General features: G+C 50.0%; 9 protein-coding genes across 9 annotated transcripts; 6 read left to right on the top strand and 3 right to left on the bottom strand.

Annotated features, from left to right (window-relative positions):
* Positions 1-3,569: 3,569 nt before the first annotated feature.
* On the top strand, positions 3,570-10,717 carry CLUP02_06912 (C6 zinc finger protein; the record flags this gene model as incomplete). The annotated part of the gene is made up of 15 exons (XM_049285909.1): positions 3,570-3,931; positions 4,116-4,299; positions 4,348-5,756; positions 5,829-5,942; positions 5,986-6,424; positions 6,598-6,729; positions 6,983-7,214; positions 7,265-7,289; positions 7,347-7,406; positions 7,455-7,487; positions 7,553-8,975; positions 9,078-9,190; positions 9,286-9,808; positions 9,873-10,008; positions 10,065-10,717. 15 exons carry the CDS (start codon positions 3,570-3,572, stop codon positions 10,715-10,717), a joined length of 5,838 nt encoding a protein of 1,945 aa, XP_049143052.1.
* An 85-nt stretch (positions 10,718-10,802) lies between these two features.
* On the top strand, positions 10,803-11,811 carry CLUP02_06911 (ABC transporter; the record flags this gene model as incomplete). Its single annotated transcript, XM_049285908.1, has 5 exons — positions 10,803-10,853; positions 10,912-10,955; positions 11,090-11,562; positions 11,614-11,746; positions 11,799-11,811. 5 exons carry the CDS (start codon positions 10,803-10,805, stop codon positions 11,809-11,811), a joined length of 714 nt encoding a protein of 237 aa, XP_049143051.1.
* Positions 11,812-11,889: 78 nt separating this feature from the next.
* CLUP02_06910 (thiamine repressible genes regulatory protein thi1) lies at positions 11,890-14,251 on the bottom strand (the record flags this gene model as incomplete). Its single annotated transcript, XM_049285907.1, has 2 exons — positions 11,890-13,120; positions 13,173-14,251. The coding sequence occupies 2 exons, from the start codon at positions 14,249-14,251 to the stop codon at positions 11,890-11,892; spliced, it is 2,310 nt and encodes a 769-aa protein (XP_049143050.1).
* A 580-nt stretch (positions 14,252-14,831) lies between these two features.
* On the bottom strand, positions 14,832-16,175 carry CLUP02_06909 (amidohydrolase; the record flags this gene model as incomplete). The annotated part of the gene is made up of 1 exon (XM_049285906.1): positions 14,832-16,175. The coding sequence occupies one exon, from the start codon at positions 16,173-16,175 to the stop codon at positions 14,832-14,834; it is 1,344 nt and encodes a 447-aa protein (XP_049143049.1).
* Positions 16,176-16,227: 52 nt separating this feature from the next.
* On the top strand, positions 16,228-18,773 carry CLUP02_06908 (major facilitator superfamily transporter; the record flags this gene model as incomplete). Its single annotated transcript, XM_049285905.1, has 11 exons — positions 16,228-16,239; positions 16,424-16,591; positions 16,647-16,973; positions 17,034-17,090; positions 17,160-17,232; positions 17,289-17,364; positions 17,422-17,586; positions 17,637-17,991; positions 18,047-18,116; positions 18,169-18,338; positions 18,396-18,773. The coding sequence occupies 11 exons, from the start codon at positions 16,228-16,230 to the stop codon at positions 18,771-18,773; spliced, it is 1,851 nt and encodes a 616-aa protein (XP_049143048.1).
* Positions 18,774-19,237: 464 nt separating this feature from the next.
* Positions 19,238-19,411, bottom strand: CLUP02_06907 (uncharacterized protein; the record flags this gene model as incomplete). The annotated part of the gene is made up of 1 exon (XM_049285904.1): positions 19,238-19,411. The coding sequence occupies one exon, from the start codon at positions 19,409-19,411 to the stop codon at positions 19,238-19,240; it is 174 nt and encodes a 57-aa protein (XP_049143047.1).
* A 706-nt stretch (positions 19,412-20,117) lies between these two features.
* On the top strand, positions 20,118-20,946 carry CLUP02_06906 (methyltransferase domain-containing protein; the record flags this gene model as incomplete). Its single annotated transcript, XM_049285903.1, has 5 exons — positions 20,118-20,237; positions 20,296-20,324; positions 20,399-20,484; positions 20,552-20,574; positions 20,749-20,946. The coding sequence occupies 5 exons, from the start codon at positions 20,118-20,120 to the stop codon at positions 20,944-20,946; spliced, it is 456 nt and encodes a 151-aa protein (XP_049143046.1).
* A 257-nt stretch (positions 20,947-21,203) lies between these two features.
* On the top strand, positions 21,204-21,624 carry CLUP02_06905 (methyltransferase domain-containing protein; the record flags this gene model as incomplete). The annotated part of the gene is made up of 2 exons (XM_049285902.1): positions 21,204-21,511; positions 21,585-21,624. The coding sequence occupies 2 exons, from the start codon at positions 21,204-21,206 to the stop codon at positions 21,622-21,624; spliced, it is 348 nt and encodes a 115-aa protein (XP_049143045.1).
* A 267-nt stretch (positions 21,625-21,891) lies between these two features.
* Positions 21,892-24,279, top strand: CLUP02_06904 (glycosyl hydrolase family 43 protein; the record flags this gene model as incomplete). Its single annotated transcript, XM_049285901.1, has 3 exons — positions 21,892-21,947; positions 22,296-23,874; positions 24,085-24,279. The coding sequence occupies 3 exons, from the start codon at positions 21,892-21,894 to the stop codon at positions 24,277-24,279; spliced, it is 1,830 nt and encodes a 609-aa protein (XP_049143044.1).
* Positions 24,280-25,044: the final 765 nt, after the last annotated feature.

Genomic DNA, 25,044 nt, shown 5'->3' with positions numbered 1-25,044 from the left:
GAAAGTATACTACTAATGCTAAATAAATGCGCAGAGCCCACGCAAATTTAAATTTAAATTACGTAATAAGCTTAACTTTAATTAGGAGATCGTCGTTAATATCTTCTACTTCAATAGTCGACCGGTCCTATATATAATCGACGAGGCTATATTATTCTAAGTAGGGCAATTCTTACGGGATTTATAAGTAAAAATAATATAGGTAGCTCTACGAAAAAGCTAGATCGATATATACTAAGGATCGCTAGACGGTATTAAAACCGACGCTAGTATTAGTTTTAAATTAGTAAAATTTAAAAAAAATGCGACGGCCTACGGTATATAGTTAAAAGTCGTGCCCGTCGAAGCGCACTATAGTATTAAAAAAGTAGAAAGGGCGTATTAGTAATTAAAAAGAGCGTTTAAAATTATTAAAAAGGAAAATCCCGATTCTAATGACGACGAATGTTTCTAAACAGTACTTAAATACTATAACGATACTATAGGGCCTAACGGGCTTATACCGACGCTTTTAGTATTTAGAGTATATTTAAAAACGACCTTAGCCTCGCTACCGTCGCTAGATATAAGCTAGCGAGCTTAAGTAGTTAAAAAAATAATATAGGTACTGCGCGAGGTAAGCGTAAGAAAATAAGTTAATAAAGTAATTACTACGCGCAATAGGCCCAATATAGAGGTTAATTTAAATATGCCCCTAAATTCAGATATACGAGTATAGCGCGAAATTACTTAATAATAGGCTAGGCTATATAAATTAATTTCCGTTAACGAGCGTTCTTATATAGTTGCGAGAGATCGTAACTAGCTACTCGAAGTATTAATTATAGTAATTAGACTATATTATATAGATCCTATCGAGGTAATTTTTAGCCTATAAAAAGAAGAAGAGCTAGGGGAAGCTATATAACTTGTAATAGAGGTATAGGAAATTATCCTCGACGAAATCGTCGTAATAGTACTAATAAATAATAAGGAAGAGGAAATTGTTAAAAGGGTATTAATACGTCGCGAGAGACTACGACGGTAAGTACTAACGCGGCAATTTATTACTAGCGACGAGGTAATTAATACCTTTTATATAGTAAAAAAGAAAGCCGATTTCGAGCTAGTAGTTAAACTATATAAAGAAGGCGTAATTATAACTACTAAAAAGCCGTATAAGGGATTAGATCTTATCGAAGTAAATACTCTGCGCGATCGAGGGGTTTATCGATTTATCCTCTACGATTTAGAAAAGTATGCAAACCTCTATATATTTAAATTGCGAATAGTTCGTAAAATTAAAAAAAAAGGAATACCCTAACTATACGAGAAGTCTAGATACGTAATTTAGGAGTACGGCGACGTTAAAAAGGCGACGCTACTTATATAATCGCCCACTATATAGCGCTATAGCTAATAATTAATAATAGTACTAATAATATTACTACGGAAGAAGGGATACGAGATTTAGAGCCGTAATATTACCTAGGTATATACCCAATCGGCTATAGGGCTCATAAGGAAAATCCTAGCCTATTTACTAAAAGAAATAGCTAGTAAGTACTTAGAAGGTACGATTATTAAAGTACTTAAGCTACTATATAGGCTCACAAAATCGGGTACCTATTAGTAGGCTACCTATTACGATTTTTATATTAATTAATTATTAATAGTTACTTTTACGTACGACCCGTTCTTATTAATCGCGGAGTATAAAGGCGACTAATTTAGGATTATTAAAATATAGACCGACGATATATTAAGCCTATTCGATATTAATTTTATAAAAAAGGAGGATAAGGAGCTCTAAAAAGCGGGCTTCGTAATAAAGCTAAAAGAGGTCCTTATAATAAATACCCCCCTAGTATTTAACGGCGGGATTTTTATAATTAAAAAGGAAACCGTCGTTTTTTAATAAAAGGGGTAGGGCGAGAAGATTAACCTCGTCGACCCGAACGTAATTAATATTAAAAAGCGGTATAAGGCTAAGCTTACGCAAGGGGTATATATTATAAGTATTTATTAGCCTAAAATAACTTTTAATTACGTTAGGGTAGCGTAAGTTATAGATCTAACTAAACGAGACGTCGAGGTACTTAATAAGCGGCTTAAGTAGTAGTAGATAAATCTCGATCGAGGTCTCGTTTACTACCTAATCGACTTTATAACTAGTAAGCTCTACGTCTTTGTTAATAGGTTATTTACGAATAATAACGACCTTACTTCGTAATTAGGGTATATTATTATCTTAACTAACGAGAGTATAAGCGAGAGCGAATTTACTATATATAGTAATATAATCTATTACTCGTTAATTAAAAGTAAGCGGGTAACGAGAAGTATATTAGCGTCGGAAGTCTATAGTATAGTTAATAGCGTTAACCTCTCCTACGTAATTTTAACGACGCTAAAGAAAATTACTAATCGAATTAGCCTTTTACTTATTTTAACGGTTATTTATACCGATTCCTACTCGCTATACAAATACCTCGTTAAATTAGGAACGACGAAGGAAAAGAGGCTTATAATTAATATTATAGCCCTTAGGTAATCGTACGAAAGGCGCAAGATACTCGAGATCCGTTAGATTAATAGTAAAGATAACCTCGCAAACGCTTTTATAAAAGTAGTACTAAATAAGGGATTAGAGTAATTCGTAAGTAGTAGAAAAGTTATTATATAAATAGAGGGATAGGTTATATAAAAAGAATAGAGAAAAGGGGGAAAAGGAGACGACTTAGTAAACGGGCCCGAGGTCGAATTATACTTCTAACTATAGCGGTTAAATCGATAAAAGAAAGAGAAAGTTAGTATTAGATTAGAAGTCTAATTTGACCGCGGCATATAGCCGATTACGTAGGGGCTAATTAGGGGCCCTATTTATAATTATTATAGCTAGCCTAACCTACGGTTAGAACCTCCTTTTTATACCTACGTAGATATCTAGATAGTTCAATTGATCTCTTCGTTAACTACGGTTCGAACTAACTACCCTGTAATAGGGATACTAATATTGGCAGTCATTTGGGGACGAAGGTGAGTTTATTAAGAAAAGATTACCCCACTTAATGAATTTGGTCTTTGGTCTCTTGAACCATAACTATTCTTTAGTAAGTATCTCGATTTAGAGAAGGGTCTTTGCCTCCTTCTTAAAGGTGTATTGGTGGCGCTGCTCAGATCGCGCTCTAATTATGTGTTGAGTCTCATCGGGTTAGTTGTGTTTGCCGCATGACTCACCCCGAAATAGTATGAAGACGCCTGGCGACATTTCCAGCCACAGAATGGGCTGAGCTGAATGACAGTGCAACGAAATATGGGCCGAGAAAAATATACAGGGTCTCTCATAACATGAAAGTTTGTATCAATTAAGGCCTCGTTGATGAAGTAGGTAAGATGTGTTCACCTGGGAACAAGCGACGATGTAGTTAATGCGGCAAGTGAAAGAAACAACGAGTTTCGTTGTACGTCGAGTAATTGCAATCACGTCAAGATACTTGTCACGTCAAGGCTGCTGTGGTACCAAGAAAGTTTTCCAATGACACCACTCGAAGTTGAGGTACTCAGAGCCACCTCGCGATGATCAAATGATGTGCGACACCAACACCAATACGGATATGCGAGCACATATCACTTATCCGCTGTCGATCGTTACACCGTTACACTACGCATACCAAAGAACCAAACTCAACCAACCGACCAACGGCGCAGTTACGATAAGTCAGGTTACCCTCGGAAGCCCTGCACAACCCTTGCTCACAGATCCAGAAGCCGCCAGATCCCCGCCCAAAGTTCCCACAAAGCACCCGCAACGAACGGCTTTCTCGACCCGTTTCTGCAAAGCCAAGCCTGAAGAATGGAGAATCCCGATGCAGAGTCCCGCGGGGGCATGCACATATGAAGAAGGCGGCCGACTCTACATCAGTCTTGTTCCTCGGCCTGCGATACCACCGTTGGTCTGAGAGGGGTATTTGATCGTGGAACCAATGATGGCCTTGCCTTTTGTCATTTTACGACCGCGGCATATGTCAATCCTTGACGGGTCCTCCCGTTATACTTATGTATAAGAGAGACGGTGGTTCGGCACTCTTGTCGCTAGAGAGAGCTACGAAGGTGACTTGAGAGAGAACCCGCAGATTCTGCCGGAACATCAGAGAGGAGACCGCTCAAATGGGCTTTTTCGCAGCTTCGGGGGTCGAGAGCCCCATGGCAATGATGTTCCGCCTTTTGGGTCTGGCCGCAGCACTTGGCATCGGCTACGTTTTGGCTCGAATGGTCCAAGAGCGAATGACGTTTCGCAAGCTTCAGAGACAAGGAGTCGTGAGTTTTCAAGCACACTTGGGAAGCCAGGCTTCTAACACGACATAGCCAATGATGCCTCACTCGCTTCTATTTGGCCACTTGCGCCTACTCATGAAGCTCACCTCGCACTTACCCAAAGAGGTACACTTCAACTACTATGCTCAAGCCATCGTCGACAACTGGGAAACGCTCTTCCCCGGCCGGACGTCGTGTCCCTCAGCAATCTATGCCGACATGTGGCCTATGGGTCCTCCGCTAGTTTTCACTGTGCACCCGGAAGCAGCAGGCCACTACATGTTCGACGCCAGCGTGCCGCGTAGTGACTGGACCAAGAAGGCATTGGCCCCGATCACGGAAGCAATGGACCTCGCATGTTTGGTAGGCGAGCCGTGGAAGACGTGGCGCGCGAGGTTCAACCCCAGTTTCAGTAACAAAAACGTTCTCGGCCTTGTTCCCGGAATGTTGGAGGATGTCGAGGTGTTCGCCGATATTATGCGGGAAAAAGCTGGCGTCGACGGCTCTTGGGGTGATGTGTTTCCGCTCGTGGAGACCACGACCAACTTGACCATGGATGTCATCGGCCGAGCGGTGCTTGATATCGAGCTTCATGAGCAGACAAACGGACCTAGCAGATTCAGAAGTGCTCTCATGGACCAGATTTCTAGGGTGATTCTCCATCTTAATATTGTCACCATGTGGAAGTGGTACAGCCCGTGGCGGCTGGCTGCTATCAAAGAGAACAGGGAGACAATGTACAGCGAACTACTACCATCGATCGAGCGATCCCTCAAAGGAACAAAGAAGAAGGAGGGGCTGAAGACCATCATCGACTTGGCGCTGAAGCCCATGTCTGGTGTGGTCAATGTGGACCGGTTATTTTTAGAGACAGTCGTCTCCCAGCTCAAGATCTTCATGTTTGCCGGTTACGATACGACGGCCACGGCTCTTTGCTGGGCGATACACTGCATCGCCAAGAATCCCGAAGTTGGCCAAAAGCTACGGGCTGAACACGACGAAGTCTTGGGCAAAGACCCCGCAGATGCAACCGCCAAGATCAGAGAGTCGCCGCACTTGCTCAACTCCCTCCTCTACACAGGCGGAGTTATCAAGGAAGCACTGCGCTTGTTTCCCGGTCCTCCTGTCATTCGAGACGGACAATCGCATTATCGCATCACCGACAGCATCACAGGAGAGCAATATCCCACCGGCGGATTCCTCATATGGGACGGGTTACGTTCGCAGTCTCGCAACGAGGAATTGTGGCCGAGAGGCAACGAGGTCGTGCCAGAGCGATGGATGACGACAGACCCGGAAGATCCATTGCACCCAAAGAAGCACGGATGGAGGACCTTTGGACTCGGAAGCCGTGCCTGTATTGGCCAAGAGCTAGCCGTAGTTGAAATGAAGTTGGTCCTGGTCTCCCTCGCGCGCAACTTTGAGATTGACTGCGCCTGGGATGAGTGGGATGCCCTCAAGTAAGTTCCCAAAACCGCATACCTCAAGAACTCGTTCAATCATGGGGACCTAAATGCTGACTCTTTGCGCAGCGGGAATACCACAAACCCCAAAATGCTTGTGGAGGGAGACCGGTGCTACCAGACTGAAAAGGGCACACCGCAGATTTCTGACGGGATGCCGGTTCACGTCAAGCTGCGACAGAGGTCTGACTGAGTGTTTCGAGGTGTGTTGACAACTTGACAGAAGTGACGTGCGGGGGCAACAGTTCGGGGAGGTCGGGCATCGGTGTCGTCGTAATCCCGCCTTGTCCGCCGTGGTGAATGCGCACGCGGGGAAAGTCTCGGCCAGGTCGAGGACTCAATGTTCGCCCGGCTCCAGCGGGGCTTCGAAAGTTAGCGAGGGTCGGAAGGACGACATCGGACGGAGAGCCATATGTAGCATTGGCCGGATAAGTCGGAGATGCGACGAGGACGTAGAAGCTGGAGGTCTGGTTCGTTGCTATCTTGCTGAGCGCTTTGGGAAGAGCTGGGAGTGTCGGACACGGCTTCGTGAGGCCGTCATCTACCAGAAGCCAGCTCGAGAATATGACTTGATGATTCACAATATCTATGCTCGATCAGATCCGACGGCAGCGTGTTCACTTGTCGTGCCGCTGCTCCATCGCCGGCGTCTTCAAGATCGGCCGGTATGCCAAATGCCTCCCGGGCCCGATCTCGGATGCCCACGAAGCTTCCCGCATTCTTGCGGGCCGTTTTCCCGTTCTTTTAGTTCGACCTAGAAGCGGTGCTGAGGATGAGCACCGACATTACTTATCAGCACAGTTTCGTGTTCATCGAGAGGTGATTCGTTGGACTGTAGACGCGCTTGACTTCGAGTAGGCTCGGCATCAATAGGTTGAATGCCACTATTGGAAGGTTCCTCTTGCTCGGTAACGCGGTAATGCGTCTGGACTCTGTAATGACGGAATCATGTAATGAGACAAAGATGAAGGTGTCTTGTCATGTCATTGTTGAAGTTGAGATGACACTGAAGCGAAGGAAGAAGCGAGAGAGAACAACTTAGATAAGCAGACCTTATTTAGAGTCCACGGCGCCCGATTGGCCCGGTCGCATTTGCCCCGCAGAGAGTGGACTCTTACTTGAGGGATTCGGGGCTTATTTTCAAAAGCGGCCGGCCGATCTTCTTTTGGTATAGTTGCGTGGATGGGAGTAGGTGGCTGATGGTGACACGAGCTGTGTGCAAGGGAGGGTGGTCAACCTGGACACAAAGACACGCCAGGAAACTGTGTATTATGCTGCGTTTCTGGTCTCAGGCTCTCTTGTCCGCTTCTGAAACGAACACCGTCGAACGACAACGTCACGCTATGTGGCTCGGGATTCAGTTCCATGGCACATCACCTAGTCCGTCCACCTACCTAGTCGACACGAGGGCGCGGGGACTAGTCATACGCAAGCTTGCATTACTTGAGGAGGCTCGTTCCCTGACAACAAACATACCTTACTATCGACTCCCTGTCTCTTCATAGGCCACCTCGCATCTTTACGAGATAGGTGAGAAACGCGTCTCTCAGGGCGCATCTCCACCTCCATCACACAACAACCACACAGCCCTAACATCTCGCTTGATTGCTTGCTTGTTCTTGTGGCGCGCAAATGGCTCGACTCGGGGTAGCAAAGGTTAAGACGGGCTGTGTAACCTGCAAGTGAGTCCAACAGCCGCAAGCTCTACGGCATCATTCATACACGTACGTCAGAGCTAACCAACGTAGAATCCGAAGAGTTAAATGTGATGAAGCACGCCCGGCATGCAACAGGTGCGTCAGCACGGGCCGGAGATGCGATGGCTATGTGACACCGCCAACGGGGACATATTCCTGGGCTCAGCTGCTCCGCATCCATCCACCTCCGACCCAGGCCGCGTCGGACGCAGAACTCCGGGCCTTGAGTTTCTTCCGCAAAGTCGTCGCCCCCGTCTTGTCCGGGCCCTTGGATAGTTACTTCTGGACCCATCTTGTCTCTCAGGTCTCTCACCAGGAGCTTGCTGCGAAACATGCCGCATTGGCCATCAGTTCGCTGTACGAGAAGTTCAAGGAGGATCCCCTAGACCGGCATTCGGAGAAGAATTCCTTCGCGGTTGCGCATTACAACGAGGCGATCAAACACCTCCGAACAACAAACAACCAGGAGACGGTCCTGTTTGTGTGCATCCTCTTCGTTTGTATCGATATGCTCCGTGGCGAATGCAAGGGTGCCATCGACCATTGCAGGCACGGCATAAACATCCTCAATGGTTCCAGGTCTACGTCGCGATTCGTTCGAGAGCACCTCACGCCGGCTTTCTGTCGCCTTGGAGTGTTCCCTTTCTTCTTCGGTGCCCGACCGGAAACGTTTCCGGCCATACCAGACTCGTATCCAGTTCCAGTCCCCCCGTTCTACAATTTAAAGCAGGTTCAAGCAGCGCTGGACCCGTTACTTGTGCGCGCGATTCGCTTTGTACGGGCCGCTGACGAATATCGCCTTGGTGATGAGACGCATCCCAAGCCGGATATGTTAACAATGCAGGAAAGAGATGAGATGGACGAGTTGCTAGATGACTGGGCTGCGGCATTTCAAGCGTACATGGTGCAAAAGTCCCCGAATAATTGCCAGCGCGCCGCCATGCGAGAAGAGCTCGTTGAACGCCTGCTTGAGATGAAGTGGCACGTAGGCAAGATTTGGCTCAGCACGTGCTTTTCTCGCGGCGAATTGGTATACGATCTACATCTGGACAAGTTCCAACGGATCATCGAGCTTGGTCGCGAAGTCGAAAGTATCTTCCGAGAAATGTGGCAGAGGATCGGACGGGCCAAGTTCACCTTTGAGATGGGTTTCAGCCCACTGCTAGGATTCGTCTTTATCAAGTGCCGGTCCTTGTCACTGCGAATCGCCGCCTTGAGTCTCATGAAGACGATTGCGCACGAGAGGGAGAACCTCTGGGACTTCAACACTGTTCTGGCGTTCGGACGCAAGATTGTCGAGTTTGAGCACGAGCTGGACCTCGGACACGATGAGCATATTGCCAATGTCGTCGATGACGGGACGTTACCACCGGAAGGACGGCGAATTAAAGATTCGGCTATGCAAGATGAGGTACGCTTCGTCCACGAGAAGAATGGCGGTATCGCCATGTGGAAGAAGGTCGCTCTCTTGATGAGGGAGCACGGAGGGCCTATCACTGTCCAGGAGGAGTGGTTTCGAGTACAATTGAAGCGCAAGCCATGATTATCTAGTTGCTATTTTTTGCCCAGGGCCTGCTTCCCTCCGCACGTCTCTCTCTCGATGACGCTAAACCTCTCGAAGGAAGGCTACGCCTCACACGCGGCCAGGTCTCAAGCTACCGTGCTGACATTGCAGGGGTTCACACTCTACATTGCTATCATCGACAAGCTGCGCCCCTTGAGAGTCTACGATTGGTCGGCTCGCTTCTTTACATAACAGCTGCGAACGTGGGGGGCTGTGCATCGCCAGGCACCGCGATTATCGACATTCACTTACACCAGCGATGAAGGCCTAAGAATCTCACTTATAAAGGCGAGAATGGCAGACTTCGTTGTGAAGATGAAGAAAATTCAACATCATCAAGCTCAATTCTCCTCGTCATTCCACATCTTTCGACACTCATCACGATGCACTTGTCTTGGATCACGTTGGCCGCGGCTGCGACCGCCCTGGCTTTGCCATCAGGACCTTCACCCACGCCCACTTTGCCAAATTCTTTGGCAAATCGTCAAGACTCTACTGTAACTTCTTCATCAACATCATCTATTCCGACGGGAGACTTCATCGCGACAAAGTACATCACCATTCTCGGCGTTACGAATAGCTACGTCACAGTCCCAGCAAAGACCATCGATATCGCCATCCCAACGTGTGTCCAGACGATCGAGCCCGATGCCAATGGCTACATCCCACCCGGCGAATGCGGTGCCATCTGGAACTACTACCCTAGCTTCGCGGCTGCGGCGGTGTTTGCGGCTCTCTTCGGCATTTTGACCGCCGTCCACATCTGGCAGGCCGCCAAGCACAAGAAGGTTCGTACGTTTTAGCATTGCTAGTAAGTCGACGTGAGTTGCTCAGTATCTGACTAGCATCTAGAGATGGTGTTGGGTTATTATAATGGCGAGCATTTGGGAAACTCTGGCCTTCATCTTCCGAGCTGCAAGCAGCAAGAATCAGCAGAGTAACGGCATCTACCTCGTTTTTCAGATTTTCATCTTGCTTGCGCCTATCTGTAAGTACAAAGATCTGAGCTGCATTTCCACTGAAAGAAGTCTAACGCTTTCTCAGGGGTAAACGCCTTTGCATACATGACCTTGGGCCGCATGATTTACTTCTTTCACCCCTCGCGCTCTCTCCTCCGCATTCCCGCCGCAACATTCGCCGCGATCTTTGTCGCACTTGACATCATATCATTTGCTGTTCAACTCACTGGAGGCAGCATGGCCGGCCCAACAGCGCCACCCGCGGAACAGATGAAGGCGATTCATATCTACATGGGCGGTATCGGACTCCAAGAGTTCTTCATCCTCATCTTCGTCGCCCTGGCATTGAAGTTCCAGGTCGAGATGCAAAGCCTAGACAAGCTTTCCGGGAAGCAATCCCGCTCCTGGAAACCTCTGCTTTGGGCGCTTTACTTTTCCCTCGGCATGATCTCAGTACGGATCATCTACCGCCTGATTGAGTTTTCTTCGGGCCATGGGATTGACAATGTCTTGATTACACACGAGGCTTACTTCTACGTCTTGGAAGCTTTGCCGATGCTTCTCGCCATTGCGGTCTTCAACGTGGTACATCCGGCTATGATAATGAATGGTGAAGGGTCGGACATGCCCGGGTTTTTTGCAACCATGAAGCATGGGCTGTCTAGGAGGAGGGGAAGGATTCCACTGGGACAGGATCCGGAGGGACACGAGCTTACTAGGAGAAGCCCTAGTCCATGAGATGACAGAGAAGCAAGTGGTCGGGCAAGGAAACAGCAATCAACTAGAGAGAGCTCGGTGATGGGCTTTAGGAGTCTAGGCGTCGATGTTCGAAGCAAGTACCAATGGTTCAGGCTGCATTCACATTGCGGCGTCGGTTCGTTGTGGCTGGGAGCTAAGTGAATGCTGCAGATCGAGACACGTCACTGTGGCAGTGCACGCACAAAGTATATGAGATCAGGTTTTGGGAGGAATGTTCGTCAGTGATTCAGTGTTGGCTTTAAACGCCAAAGGGACACGATAAATATATTCAAAGCACGAAGTACTTCTAAGCTTGATTGCCTCTTTCTTTGCTTCACCCGAAGACTTCGAGTCTGTGCAGACACTCTGCAGCCACAGCGCCAGAGGAAACCTGGTCAGCAGCCCGCTTGGTAACAGACACGGTCAACTCAGCGTCTCAGCTATCGTAATGCCTTCTCAAGATTCTAGTCCGCCACGGCGGCTTTTCCTCCAGATGTCAGGAGCGCCGGGCGCGGGCAAAAGCACCACAGCAAATCTCCTAGCCCAGCCTCTTGATGCCGTCATCCTCGATCTTGACGTTATCAAGTCCTCTCTCCTCGATAATGGGGTACTATTTGAGCAGGCCGCAAAGCTAGCTTACTCAACGCTCTGGGCGCTCGCCGGCAGCATGCTCATACAGGGCCGCAATCTCATTGTAGACTGCACCTGCAACTACGAAGAAGTAATCACGAGTGGGAGAGCCCTGGCGGAAAAAGTAGATTTTGAGTACTGGTACATCGAGTGCAGACCTCAAGTCGACATTGATGTGCTAGATGAGAGATTGCAGAAGAGGGTAGCGATGAGAAGTCAGCGTACGGGGATATATAGTCCTCCGGTTGACAGCAATGCGTGCCAAGGACGAGACGAACAGGAGGCCTTGTTTCGAAGATGGATTGAGAACCCGTACAGACCCGACGGCAACGTGGTTGTCGTCGACACTTCGAAGCATCCAGACGAGTGCCAAGAGCAGGTATTGGAGGCAATGGAAAAGTGACCAAATCCAAAGCAGTCGAGGGGAACGAGGGTGAACTCAGATGACAAGGAGCTGGCCCTAGCAAGTGGACATGATCAGTTGCCATTTCAGATTGTATGTATCCTTGCTCCGTTTATGTCCAAAGGGCAAACCGACAGCACTATGAAATCCCTCCCATGAAGTCTAGTCCATCCATACCAGTCAAACCCATCAAGTACATCTGGTCATCATTCCATGCAAAAGATGGCAGCCAGGCTTCTTCTCCCGTGGGCAAGGGCATCAACGTGGTTTCATCAGCTGCCACCCCTTCCGGCGCTGGCATGCCGAAACTCGAGGCTGACATCTCTTGTAACTGGAGAGCTGCTGCTTCTTCCCATGGAGACGAGAGCATGATGTCTGGTGATATCAATGGGCCATGAGCAGGAGCCGGCGGCTGCCCCGACTGCTCCCCCTCGAGATCGGACTCGTCGCTCGAAGGGCTGCCAACCACCTCAGCAGTCGCCAGCCATTCTGCCCATCGTCCGTAGCCCTCTGCCTGTCCTGATAAGGCTTCTTGAGCCTGACTCATCTCTCTTCTCCGAGCCATCACCAGCTTGGACCTAGCTTCATTCGTGATGGACTGTAGGGCCTCAACGAAGCGGACTCCCATCTTTGCTGTCGTGTTCCCGAAGCTGGACATCTTGCGGAGACAGTCAAGTCCAAAAGCCACCCGCCCCTCGTACCCAGAATCACGGTCCAGGATTCCGGCAAGGAGGACGATAATCGTGGCAATGCTGCATCCTTGAAAGTCTGTGAAGGAGAACCGCGCCATATTGCCCCCGCGACAAAGGCCCTCGAAAAGTTCCAGCATCTTCTTGGCTGCTTTGATGCATGCTTCTGAGGACTGCTCTACGTCTCTAGGCACATCGGATTGACCGGCGCTTGCGTGGAAAATCGTTTGCAGACGAGCGCGGACAACAGTCACCACGGAGACCTTGCCCATGTCGATCCAGGCGAAGTAGTAGTTGAGGTGCAGGTGGAAAACGGCGCGATAGCTGGATGACTTTGGATCGACATTTTGCAGCTTGAGTGATGACGGGAGCCCCTTTTTCCATGCCTTTAGAGATATTTGAGCATCTGTGGGACGTCTTAAAGCTCCTGTGTGCGAATGATTGGTATTCGACCATCCTCTGCTGAGCACATTAGCCTTCGGGCATGGTTTAGGACTACTCAAGTCAACTGACCCAGGCTCTGAAAGCTTGTCAATGATTCTGACGAACGCTGCATTTGCTATTTGATGCTGTAAGTTGTCAAACTTCTGAGACGCGTCCCGTGAAGTTGGTTTCGGCAGACCCGCTGTGATGATCTCCTGGTCTACGGATCGCGGTCGATTGAGCTTGATGGTGACCGTTCTATCGCTGTTAGCGCAAGTCTCGAGGCATGGTGCAGCAGAAGGAGACATACCTTTCAAGGGAGTAAATCGACCACCAGAGCCTCCGTCTGGTTTCCTTCTCGTCCTCGGTCAAAGAAGGGTCGTCAGGTTCTTGGTGGAGCCCAATAGCCAGAGCCTTTCGCAGTGCTAATCCCATGTACACATAGGAGGCACTGATGGCGCTGGCCGGCATTAGGTAAACGCCCAGAATGAAAGTCGCTTGAACTGACTTGATGCAAGGCCGGTCTAGTAAATCAGAGATCAAAATGCGAGCCTGATTGTAGAATATCCGGCCAGGATCAACGCTCCGATCTTCCGTCGAGGCTGCACTGCTCAGGTCTTCCGGTCTTGCCAGCGCTGTCCACTGACTCCCTAGCGCGAAGACTGCCAAGACAAGACAAACAAAACCGGCATCTTCTCTCAAAGTCGACTGTTCGTCATTATACAGTTGATCGAGTTCTGCCATGAAGTGGCTCTGGTCAAGGTAGAAGAAAATATCGGTCCCGTAAGCGATGCAAACCGACACCAGAAAGTCGGCGACACCGCGTGGGGGAAAGCTCTTCACTGCTCTCTTGATGCGCCTACGCTCGGCAGGATCAGCTGGAGGTGTATCCGATATTCGAGGCTGCAGGCTTGCTAGATCCTGATCTCCCGATGGTGGCTGTGAGTCAAGACAAAAGGCATCCCGTAGACGGGATAGGAAGCGCGGCCACATGAAGGCTTCTGAAGGCGCGCTATCTGCGGGAGAGAACTCGTCGTTCATGCTTTGACCCAAAGGTGTACTGAGAGTAAAAGAGACATCGTTGTTTGTCCGATTCGACTCTCGCTCTGGAATGCCGATAGATCTTGTGCCCGCGGTTATCGAAGTTATTGTCGAAGTCGAGGCCTCATGTTCTTCACCAGCTGGGCTACGCTCCCGTTCGAAGCGGCATGGATGAGATCCCTCAGTACATCGCACACATACACCAGAAGGAGTCTCGATACATTTGTTCTTGCGTGCCTTACATCGATCACACGCCCGGGGTGCCCGCTTTCGAATTGCATCCGGGACTCTACGGCGGCGGCGGCGGCGCTCTGCGGGAGACTCCATTGGCGGAAGTGTCGCTTTCATATGACGAACATGGGATCGTCATGATGGATGAGAGTCTATTTGGTCTTCGAGACTCGGATAACTCTGGGATGAGCGTTCAGTGCTGGGAGGAAGTTGGTGTGGAAGAAAGAAAGATGTCTGAAGCCAGATGGTTGTTCTTGGGGTCTCTCCGCATTTCGGACGCTTTGCCGATAAGAACAGACCCCACTGTGGCGGCAGGGATCACGCGTCGAGGTGAAGCTGTTCGGCGATGTGAAAGGAAGAAAATGTTCACCTCGCCTCACCTCATTTAGGAGAGTACCATTGTGTTTCCAACCCCGTCCCATCCCGTCGGTATTGGAGAGGGATTCCGACTTTTCCTGTCACTGGCCTTTCTCGCGAATGAAGCCTGCCGGTCACGCGTTAGGGCACAAGTTCCATGGACTTTACGAGGTTACCTCGACGCGTCGCTGACTCTGCTATGCTCAGCTGATTGTACGTCATGGTTTCTATTGCCTTTTTTTTTCCCCATCTCATTACGCAGTTTCCTTGATTTCTGCGGTTCTATAAGCTGCTCCTCTTCTGCTAAGTATCTCCAAATATTCCAAGTTTCAAACAGATCTCACAACGCCGGCTTGATTCTGACGGGTACTGCGGCATCCTCGACCAGACCGCTCCATCTGCTCTTGTATATCCTGCCTTCTTTCAAGACACCAAACACGTGAGCCTCGGGGTCATCAAATATGGATACATTCTCGACAGGGTTGGCGTCTGTGATGAGAAGATCTGCCTCGAAGCCCTCCTTAATCTGACCTAGCGAATCTTTTCTGCCGGCCATCTTTGCGGCATTGAGCGTCGCACTCTGCAGCACAGCTAGCGATGGGACAGCTCTGCTTCTCAACGAGAACTCAAACGACTGCGCTGCTCCGAGCGGCCCAAGAAGGTCTGTACCGAAGCAAATGGTCACACCGGCGTCGTACGCAGTCTTGAGCGCCACCAACCCGGCATTGAGCACCTCCTCGTTCTTCGACATGGATTCGGGCGGCAAATAGCCCTTCCACTTCGGCGACGCCATCTGAGCGTATGTGATGAGGGTGGGAGTAAGATAGACGCCCTTCTCCGCCATGAGCTTCGCCGTAGGAGCATCGACAAAGTTGCCGTGCTCAATCCCCCGCACACCGTTATCGATACAATGCCGGATAGCTTTCGTTGTGTATGCGTGGGCTGTGACGTAGGTGCCCGCGTTCGAGGCACATTCGACCATGGCTCGGATCTCAGCGCCGGTGAATTGGAGGTGGTCGATTCTGTCGGTTGGTGTCGAAACACCGCCGGAGCCCATGATCTTGATAAAGTCGGCTCCGCCGCGGATCTCTTCTCGGACGGCGGTCATGCACTCCGGTACGCCGTTGCATAGCCTTCCGAGCCCGTTTGTTGACCCGCCGCAGCACTCGGAGTGATCGTGAACACCACGGATGTCCCCATGGCCACCCGCTTGCGACAGGGCATGTCCCGCGATGAAGAGCCTCGGGCCAGGAAAGACACCGTCGTTGATGGCTTCCTTCAGTGCCTGCTGCGCACCGCCGCAGTCTCGCACACTCGTGAACCCGCGGTGTAGCATCTGTGCGGCGACGTATGGTTGGCGAAGAAGTGAGACATCGTTGGCGTTGCCGAATGCTTTAGAAAGGTCGCCGAATCCAGGGACCGCGACGAAGTGGACGTGCGAGTCGATAAGGCCCGGGCAGATGAACTTGCCGGAGCAGTCAATCACCTCGAAGCCTTGTTCCACAGCGGTCTTGATTGCTGAGTCTGTCGAGTCGGTGATTGTGTCTATGTAGCCATCTTTGAGCTGAATCGCCGCGTTGGGGCGCAGGCTGCCATCTGTCACGTCGACGATGGTGGCGTTGGTGAGGACGTATCGTCGGACGGGGCTACGGAGCCAGGGCTTCAAGTCGGCTTCGGTGACCATGGTGAATGTCAGAAGACTTCTGAAAGGTTAGGCTGTCTACGCCAAGCTTGGAATGGAGGCGGAGGTGAGGGGAAAGTCAAAAAAAGGAGCGAAGAGTTTACAAATGCTGAATTCCAGTGCCTGCAACTCGGATATCTGCTCACTCTTTTCCACAGATGTTTATTTATCCGATTGGCTTCATTTCACGGCACTTCGCCATCCTGCAATTATCAACCACTTACATTTGACATTACTAGACTTATCGGTAGCGTGGCAGTCTATCATCGGGAACCTGGTTAGCACGGAGCCATGTTGCCGATACCCGCGTCGGGTATCTGTCACGAACCTCCTTTGTCGTCGGCAACATGGCTCGCCCCACCTCCGGTATCACCGCTATCTTCACTAGTCACATCCAATCGAAGGGATTTCTGGAGAATGTCCTGATATGCATCTCTTAGTGCGGGGGATGGAAACATAACCCCGGGTCGACAGATGACATGCCATGCGACATGTGGAGACGACGAACTCGTGGATCTTAAAACCGGCACTTCTGCCGTTCTCCGAGAGGGTGGGATTTCTAGAGAGACAGTCGACGAAGGCTGTTTTGACTTTGACTTCAGACTTTCCAAACGAGCACTGGCAACAATGGCCTCGTCCGGCGATACCAAGATCGATGCGATGACCAAGCAACAAGGAGGCGACGTCCCTTCAGAAGCAATGGAGGAGAAGACTGGACAAATTGTTGATCTTGCGGATGGCTATACCCCTGAAGAGGAAAAGGAAGTTCTCCGCAAGATCGACCTGGCCATCCTGCCAATGGTGAGTAACTAATTTTAGCAACCATGACTGATGGACAACTCGACTGATTTGCTTGTCTAGATGTGCTTCGTTTTTTTTCTGCAATACTTGGACAAGCAAAGTCTTAGTTACGCCAGTGTAAGCTGCCTATGTTCTGGAACCATCAAATGTTGCCCCAACTTCAAGCTGCTAACCACAAGATGATAGGTGTTCGGCCTCATCACCGACCTGAACCTGACTAGCACGCAATACTCGTGGTGTTCATCTATCTTCTACGTTGGTAAGTACATCTGCGATGCTTCCCGAGCTATCCAGTTTCTAACCATCGCGTCACAGGTCAGCTGGTATCGGAATATCCTTTCATCTACTTGATGAGCAGATTCCACCTTACCAAGTTTGTCGGAGTCACCGTGTAAGTCTATCCCTTTCTGCAATCTCTTTATACAGCTGCTGACAACCCCTTTCGCAGCGTCATCTGGGGCATTATCTGCATGTGTCTCGCGGCCCCGCACAACTACGCCGGCTTTGCTGCCGTTCGATTCCTACTAGGCTTCGCCGAAGGGGCCGTCTCTCCCGCCTTCATCACAATCACAAGTATCTGGTACCGAAGCAACGAGCATGCCCTCCGAACAGCGTAAGATCTCCCAAAGCCGACGTACATACCGTGTTATTGATAATGGATAGGCTTTGGATCACCATGAACGGCGTCGCTCAGATCTGCGGTTCCCTCCTGATGTACGGCATCGCCAAGAACACCCACGCCCTCGCCCCGTGGAGAGTGTTGTTCCTCGTCTGTGGTGCAATTACCTCTTTCGCCGGAGTCCTCTTCTACCTCTTCATGCCGAATGGCCCCAAGGATGCGTGGTTCTTGAACGAGCGCCAGAAACAAGTCCTGTCTATGCGCATGGCCAAGGACCGTGAAGGTGGCGACAAGACCTCCTTTTCTATGACGCAGCTCAAGGAGGCTGTATTTGATATCAGAACCTGGTTTGTGTTCTGGTTCGGTGTTCTAGTCACCATGCAGTCTCCGGTCCTTACGGTTCGTCTCATCTATATCTCAAAATCGCGATAACAGCTGACCGTGGATGCTCCAGTTCGCTTCTCTTGTTATCAACAGCATTGGCTACGACAAGTACCAGACCATGCTATACACTGCTCCATCTGGTATGTCGTCGGATTACATTGACTAAGATTCGTATCTAATATCGTTTTATAGGCGCCGTTCAGATTGGGATGCTGTGGATAGGTGTCTGCGGCTGCATGCTCTTCCCCAAGCAACGAAGTCTGGTGGCTCTCGTCCTCATCCTGCCGCCCCTCATTGGCAACGTACTTCTTATGAAACTGTCCACCAATGCCGGGTGGGGTATGATTGCTGCATCTTGGATCGTAAGTCAAACATTCTCGACACTGTGTCCTGACATCTTACTGACCTTGTATGCTCAGGCATCGTGCATTACCGCCGTATGGTCGATCCTTCTCTCCCTTACGGCATCAAACGTGAAGGGAAACACAAAACGCGCCATCTTCAACGCAATGTTCTTCGTTGGGTACTGCGCAGGATGCATCGGCGCACCTCAGCTTTGGACCAAGAAGCCGCGCTATTTCAACGGCGTTGTCACAGCTATCGTCACGTGGTGCTTGCTGTTTGTCGAGATTGTCGTGTACAGATGGCTCTGTGCAAAGGACAACAAGAAGAGAGATGCTGCTCAATCTGATGGCCAGAATATCCAGAGCCAGGATGAGGTCGTCTTGGATGCAGGTGGTGCTCCTGAGAGTGACTTGACAGATAAACAGGACAAACTCTTCAGATACAGTATCTAAGTGCGCGATGGCATAAGGGAACTAAGTAGACACAGAGGTGATCTGGCAAGAATGGTTTTGGGAGAATATAGCTACTCCGCTGTTTCATGGCTCTTTAGTAAAGCAAATGTTTAATCCCTATTCAATGGTTGATCATTGTTCAATGATCACAAAGGCCCATGAAGCACTCTTCTTTACAACACCATTAGGTGAACGTTAAACATGGGTTTCATGTGAGTGGATTCCACAACAAACTAGAGAACATACATACATTTAAACAAATAGAATTATGAATGGTGAAAATGTTACCCGATCTTGTAATACTCGCGATCCTTTGTTGTTGTCACGGGAACCACGACTGGCATGGTGTGTAGGTCACTCTAGATATTCTTCCGCGCATGTCTGCTGTACACTCTGCAAAGCTTCGGACCGACCTGTGTCTGCAATCAGCGATATGGCAAATCATTTTACAGACTTGTGGCGACTTACCTTGTATAGCATGAAAGGGATAGGGATGAACAGAAGCGACAAAAATCCCAGAAGCGAATTCGCCCGTGCAACCCCCAATTTGGTATACATTCCGTTTGCGAACAACGGGGACCCCGCACCAAAGACGCTTCTGAAAAAATCATTGCCCGCAAAGACTGAAGCTGCAACATTCGGATAAGTGTCTGGCAAGTAGTTTACGACCGAGTTGAACAACAAGAACGACCCGATACTGAACCACGCGGAGCCGATGATAGGCATAATCCAGTGGACATCTGATATTGATGACCAACCGAATCAAAAGGGGCAGATGGAGATGGCGAAACCGCCGATGAGACCAGGGGCTCCAAGGGTGCCAGAATACGTTCTGAGACCTCAATGATTGCGGAGGTTCAGTTTTATGTTATCAAGAATTGACACTTGAGGTGGCAGAATGGGATATGAAGGAGAATTTCTACGCAGCCGTCAATGGCACTGTCCTGTATCATATGAGCTACGACGATGCATATATGTTTATTAGATGACAGCTAGAGGCGTTGGATGCCTCAGATGGGCTGTTAATTCCTAGCAACATATCCGTGTCAAATTAGAACTACTCGACCTTGCTATGTTGGCTCACTTGAGGACAAAAGCAATAACCCAGCCGGACTTTTACCCTCAATTGGTGAGATGCGCTGTCTCCATGTAAGTGCTGCGTCCGCTCTGCAGAAGATCCAGATATTTGCTACAACTAAGCGACGCCAAGCTACGTTGGTGCCAACATACGATAAACCTCAGAAATCCCGCTTCCTGGGATGGCATTATCTGAGGGCCTCCTGTACCTCGTTTGAATCCCCTCAGTTGTGTCAGAAAACAGTTGCAGCGCGTGCAGGTACCATCATGTCCGGCTCAATTAGTGAGGTCGAGGCACAACCCGTCCAGCCAACCGCGGCATCTACGGCAGACGCCCCATCAACATCAGCCGACATCGAAGTTAACAACGAAGTAATAGTGATTAGGGTTCGTATCTTGAAGTTCTATAATAATCTGACGTGACTGTTGCGTTTCTTATGAACAGAACGATGCCTCGACCATGGATGATCGCATGTGAGTTCAGTCCTAATCCTGAAACCGTCAGCTACAGGTTCGGTCCAAGCAGGACTAATGGGAACTTGGACCAGGTCTTCTTATACTGCCTCTCTGTCTTCATCAATGGTGGACTATCCGACTGAATATGGTCGAACGTATCACGCGTTTCGAGCTGGCTGTGAGTAGCATTAGCTGATCCGTATCGTCCCCATTGTGAGCGACATACCTGGTAACGACATACACAGCCTATAATTCTCCAAATGACGAGGTGAAGTTTTCACAATAACGGCTTCTTAAAGTTAAAGTCACTGATTGCAATATTCTTTATAGAGAGAATCCGATAGACTCGGATTAACGCATACCGTGATGGTCAAGACCATTGGAAACACGCTGTTCCTTGCACCAATCAACGAAACTAAGACGCATCGCATACTAGACATAGGCACCGGGACCGGTAGTTGGATGCTTCTATGTGACCCCAATGCTCGTGAACGAGACTGATAATGTCATTGTAGGGGCAACCGAGATGGGAGATTTCTTCCCTAATGCCGAGGTAACCGGAATTGATTTGAGTCCCATTCAGCCGTCTTGGGTACCTCCAAACGTCAAGTTCGAGGTCGACGACGTCGAAAGCCCCTAGGTAGGGAACAAGAAGTACACCTTCATCTTCAGCCGTTACATGGCTGGCTCTATCGCGGACTGGCAACTGTACATCAGCCGAATTTTTAAGTGAGCGGTCCCTCAACCATCTGCACTTGAAAGATGAATAGTAACAATGAGACTATTTAGGAATCTGACGCCTGGCGGCTGGGCGGAGTTCCAAGACTGAGTCTGATGCTAGACTCAAACGATGGGTCCCTCAACAGTACCCAGACACACCGATGAGCCACCCTATTCATGGAAGCCTGCGCAAATCTTGGACGAGACGGAGCTCCTGGATCAAGTTTGAATGCATGGGTGAGAGACCTCGGCTTTCAAAACGTCGAGCATCGACACTACAAGATTCCCATCGGGCCTTGGGCAAAGGATCCTTCGCTCAAGGACATTGGCATGGGCAACCTTATCCAGATGCTCGAAGGGCTTGACGCATTTACCCTGAAGCTATTTTCCACCGCACTGGATGGGACTAGGGAGGGGGCGCTTGTGTTGCTCTCGCAGGTCCGCCAGGAGATGAAGGCCTGCAAGACTCACGTCTACCTGCACTTGTGAGTCTCACTGAAATGCCCCCCTTGCCTGTTGCACTTGAGAAGAAAAGATTGGTTCTGACAAGTTTTACAGTCATGTTGTCTACGAGCAGAAGCTTGAGCAACGGGAATGAAAAGGGGCCGCTCAGTGTTCGTTATGGTAATAGCTGCTACTAAGAATAAAGTGCTTTAGTTCCTCTGTCCTCTGTTGTATTCAAGAACCCGACATTTCGTTCAGTTACCAGCTATCCTGATGCAATGAATAATTTTGCCAACATCACAACTTGTCGGCAGCGCCCACCGCGTCTAATTCCGCCTCCCGACTTCTTGGGATGTTGCTTAGCCCCTCTGTGTAAGTCCTACTAAGGCAAGCGACGTTGCTCAAGCCAAAACGCAACAGGATGGACGTCATCCTGCACCAACATAGTAGCGGCGAGATCATTGGCTTGGAAATCGGGTAAGATCTCTATGTTTTTCCAAAAGAAATGGCCTTTCCCGCTAAACCCTGGAGACCAGGAAACCGAGATGGCTAAATTAGGGCGGGTTTCTCTTCTTGGCATCTCTCACCCCGCAAAGTGACAGCGTCGCATTTGACGATTTAAGGAAGCGGACGTCAACCCGCCGAGAAGTTCCTGCAGATGGCTGACACTCTCCTCCCGCACCAATGATTCCGAAGTAATCCAGAAAGGCCAAAGGAGACGCCTCAAGAACATTCCAGTATATGTAGCTGAAAGCGTCCCGTGATGATCGATCAGATTCCCAAAGTCTGAACAAAGCTCTCAATTTCCTGGGCTGCCCCTGCCAGTGCTTCTTCGACGATGGTGTCGACCCGTCTTCTGCTGCTCTCAGCAGCCCTACTCCTCCTCACCTCGGCCGCAACCATCAGAAAATGTCGCGAGGAAACCTTCCAGAACCCAGTCCTCTACGAAGACTACCCTGACAACGACATCTCCGTCGGCCCAGACGGCGCCTTCTACTTCTCCGCCTCGAACTTCCATTACAGCCCCGGCGCCCCGATCCTCCGCTCCCTCGACCTTGTCAACTGGGAGCCCGTCGGGCACTCCATTCCCCGTCTCAATTTCGGCGACGGTTACGACCTCCCGCCCGGCGGGCCCCGTGCCTACCGAGGTGGTACCTGGGCCTCGACGCTGCGGTACCGCGAGAGTGATGGGTTATGGTACTGGATTGGGTGCACCAACTTCTGGATCACCTGGGTCTTTACTGCTTCGTCCGTGGAGGGGCCTTGGTATAACCGCGCCAACTTTGGTGGTGGGAATTGCATGTATGACAACGGGTTGCTGATCGACGATGATGATACGATGTATGTGGTTTACGGCAACGGGAAAATCAGCGTTTCGCAGCTCGCTGCCGATGGTCTTAGTGTTGTGAAGACGCAGCAGGTTCTTCAGGCATCGGATGTCAATACCGAGACGGTGGAGGGTAACAGGATGTACAAAATCAACGGGACGTACTACATCCTCAACGACCAGCCCGGATCCACGACCTATATCTGGAAGTCGAGCAGTCCGTGGGGTCCCTACGAAGCCAAGATCCTGGGCCAAAACATTGCGCCGCCGCTGGAGGGAGGGAACTCGCCTCACCAGGGAAGTCTCATCAAGACGGCACAAGGGGACTGGTACTTCATGTCCTTCACTTGGGCGTATCCTGCCGGCCGCATGCCTGTGCTGGCACCCATTGTCTGGGGCGCGGATGGCTTCCCCGAGATCGTGAAAGGAAGCAACGGTGGTTGGGGCTCCTCCTACCCTCTACCTCTTTCATCTCAGCCCTTGTACAATTGGACGCGGACCTACACGTTTGAAAGCGAACTCGGTCCCACCTGGGAATGGAATCACAACCCCGACGTCGCGAGCTTCGAGGTCAACAACGGCGTGATCCTGCGCACCGCCAGCGTCACTGAAGACATTTACTCTGCGAGAAACACCCTCACCCACCGAATCCACGGAGAATTCCCCAAGGGAACCGTCGAAATCGACTTTAGCAACATGGCCGACGGCGACAGGTTCGGGCTGGCGGCGTTCCGCGACCAAACTGCGTACATCGGTATCCATCGCAACGGCAGCGAGTACACCCTCAAAGCAATCCAGGGTATCATCATCGACGCGGAGTCGGGTAATCCCGTTGACCCAGGCAAGGAGGTAGCTTCAGCACCTGTACCGAGCGGCGCTGCCAAGATATGGTTCCGGGCTGAACTGGATGCGCGGCCGACGGGGACTAGGGACGCCGACTTTTTCTACAGTTTTGATGGTGTTGAGTTTACTAAGCTTGGTGATGCGTATAAACTGAACTCTGGGTGGGAGTTCTTCATTGCGTATCGCTTTGGTATTTTCAACTTTGCTACTAAGCAGTTGGGAGGCTCGATCAAGGTGAACTCGTTTACTGCTGCTTGCGACGGCAGTCAAGACTCTCATGCATGTGTGCTTCATTCGAATGTATATCTTTACAAGAGTACATAGCTAGTTGCAAATATTTAGGAGTCTCATATTTCGTTCTTGGGTATCAGAATCTAGATGAGAATGACTCTCATTCGTCTAGCCATCCATCAAAATTCTCACTTGCCAATGTATCTCGACTAGGCCAATACTGGAGATTGGAACCTCCAAGCACGGCAACTTCTGAGCAAATTCAAGCGCCCTACTATAGTAAGGCGTGAAGCCCTCATCTTTTCGCTCGCGAAATCAAGGGCTCAACCAGGCCTGATCTCAACCTCGACGGTATCTCACCGAACCCCCGGAACCTTCGGCATCCTCACCGACTCAGGTCTCAGGTGAGCGCAACGCCCTGCCATCCCGAGAAGAAAGTGGGGTGAAAACGATCAACACAAAGAAGCCCCCGAAACGGAAATCTTCTAGAAAACCTGAACGAAAGACGTCATCGCATCCCATCCCCCTCTCTCGCCGACTCCTCCGGTCCTGATTCGCCAGACCGTGAACACCCTTCAAGACTGCCACACTGGATCGACCCGTTGAAGAACATTCAGGTCCATGTATCGATACCTAGCACGTTCTGCCCAGGGACAAGCCCTGAGACCCTGGGTCTACACATTTGAGACTATATCAAGCAAAAAGAAAGACAAGGCTCTGAGATGCGAAAGGGACGTTTTACGTGTGAGTGGACTTTCATGCCGTAAGAATGAACAAGTTCCTTACCATCCACTCCCGTCCCTCGAGTCGAGAGTCCGCATATGTGTGTGTGTGACCAAGTCACCGAGTGTCCCGAGCTCCTCACATCAAAATCAGGCTGAGCCACGAACATTAAAAAATCAAACACGGCAAATCCACCGGACAAGTTCCGCTGACCGCGTTCCCCACCCCGTTCTGGACATGAAGGAGCGGTCGGCGTTTAAATGGGCAACCAAGGGCGGGGCCGGGTATGCAAAGGACGTTGGTTGAGTAAGGAGCTCCAACGTCACCGCCGTTGGTTGCTGGTCCCTTTACCCAAGGATTGTATGTATCTGAGGGACCGCGCGAGCCCACACCAAGGCACTGTTTCACACCACACACTCCATCCAATGCCGATACTGCTCTCTCTAGATC

Source organism: Colletotrichum lupini, chromosome 3 (assembly GCF_023278565.1).
Source record: "Colletotrichum lupini chromosome 3, complete sequence".
In the NCBI taxonomy this organism is placed as follows: Eukaryota; Fungi; Ascomycota; class Sordariomycetes; order Glomerellales; family Glomerellaceae; genus Colletotrichum; species Colletotrichum lupini.
The sequence above is the reverse complement of the archived record's forward strand: the minus strand, read 5'-3'. Positions and strand labels throughout refer to the sequence as shown.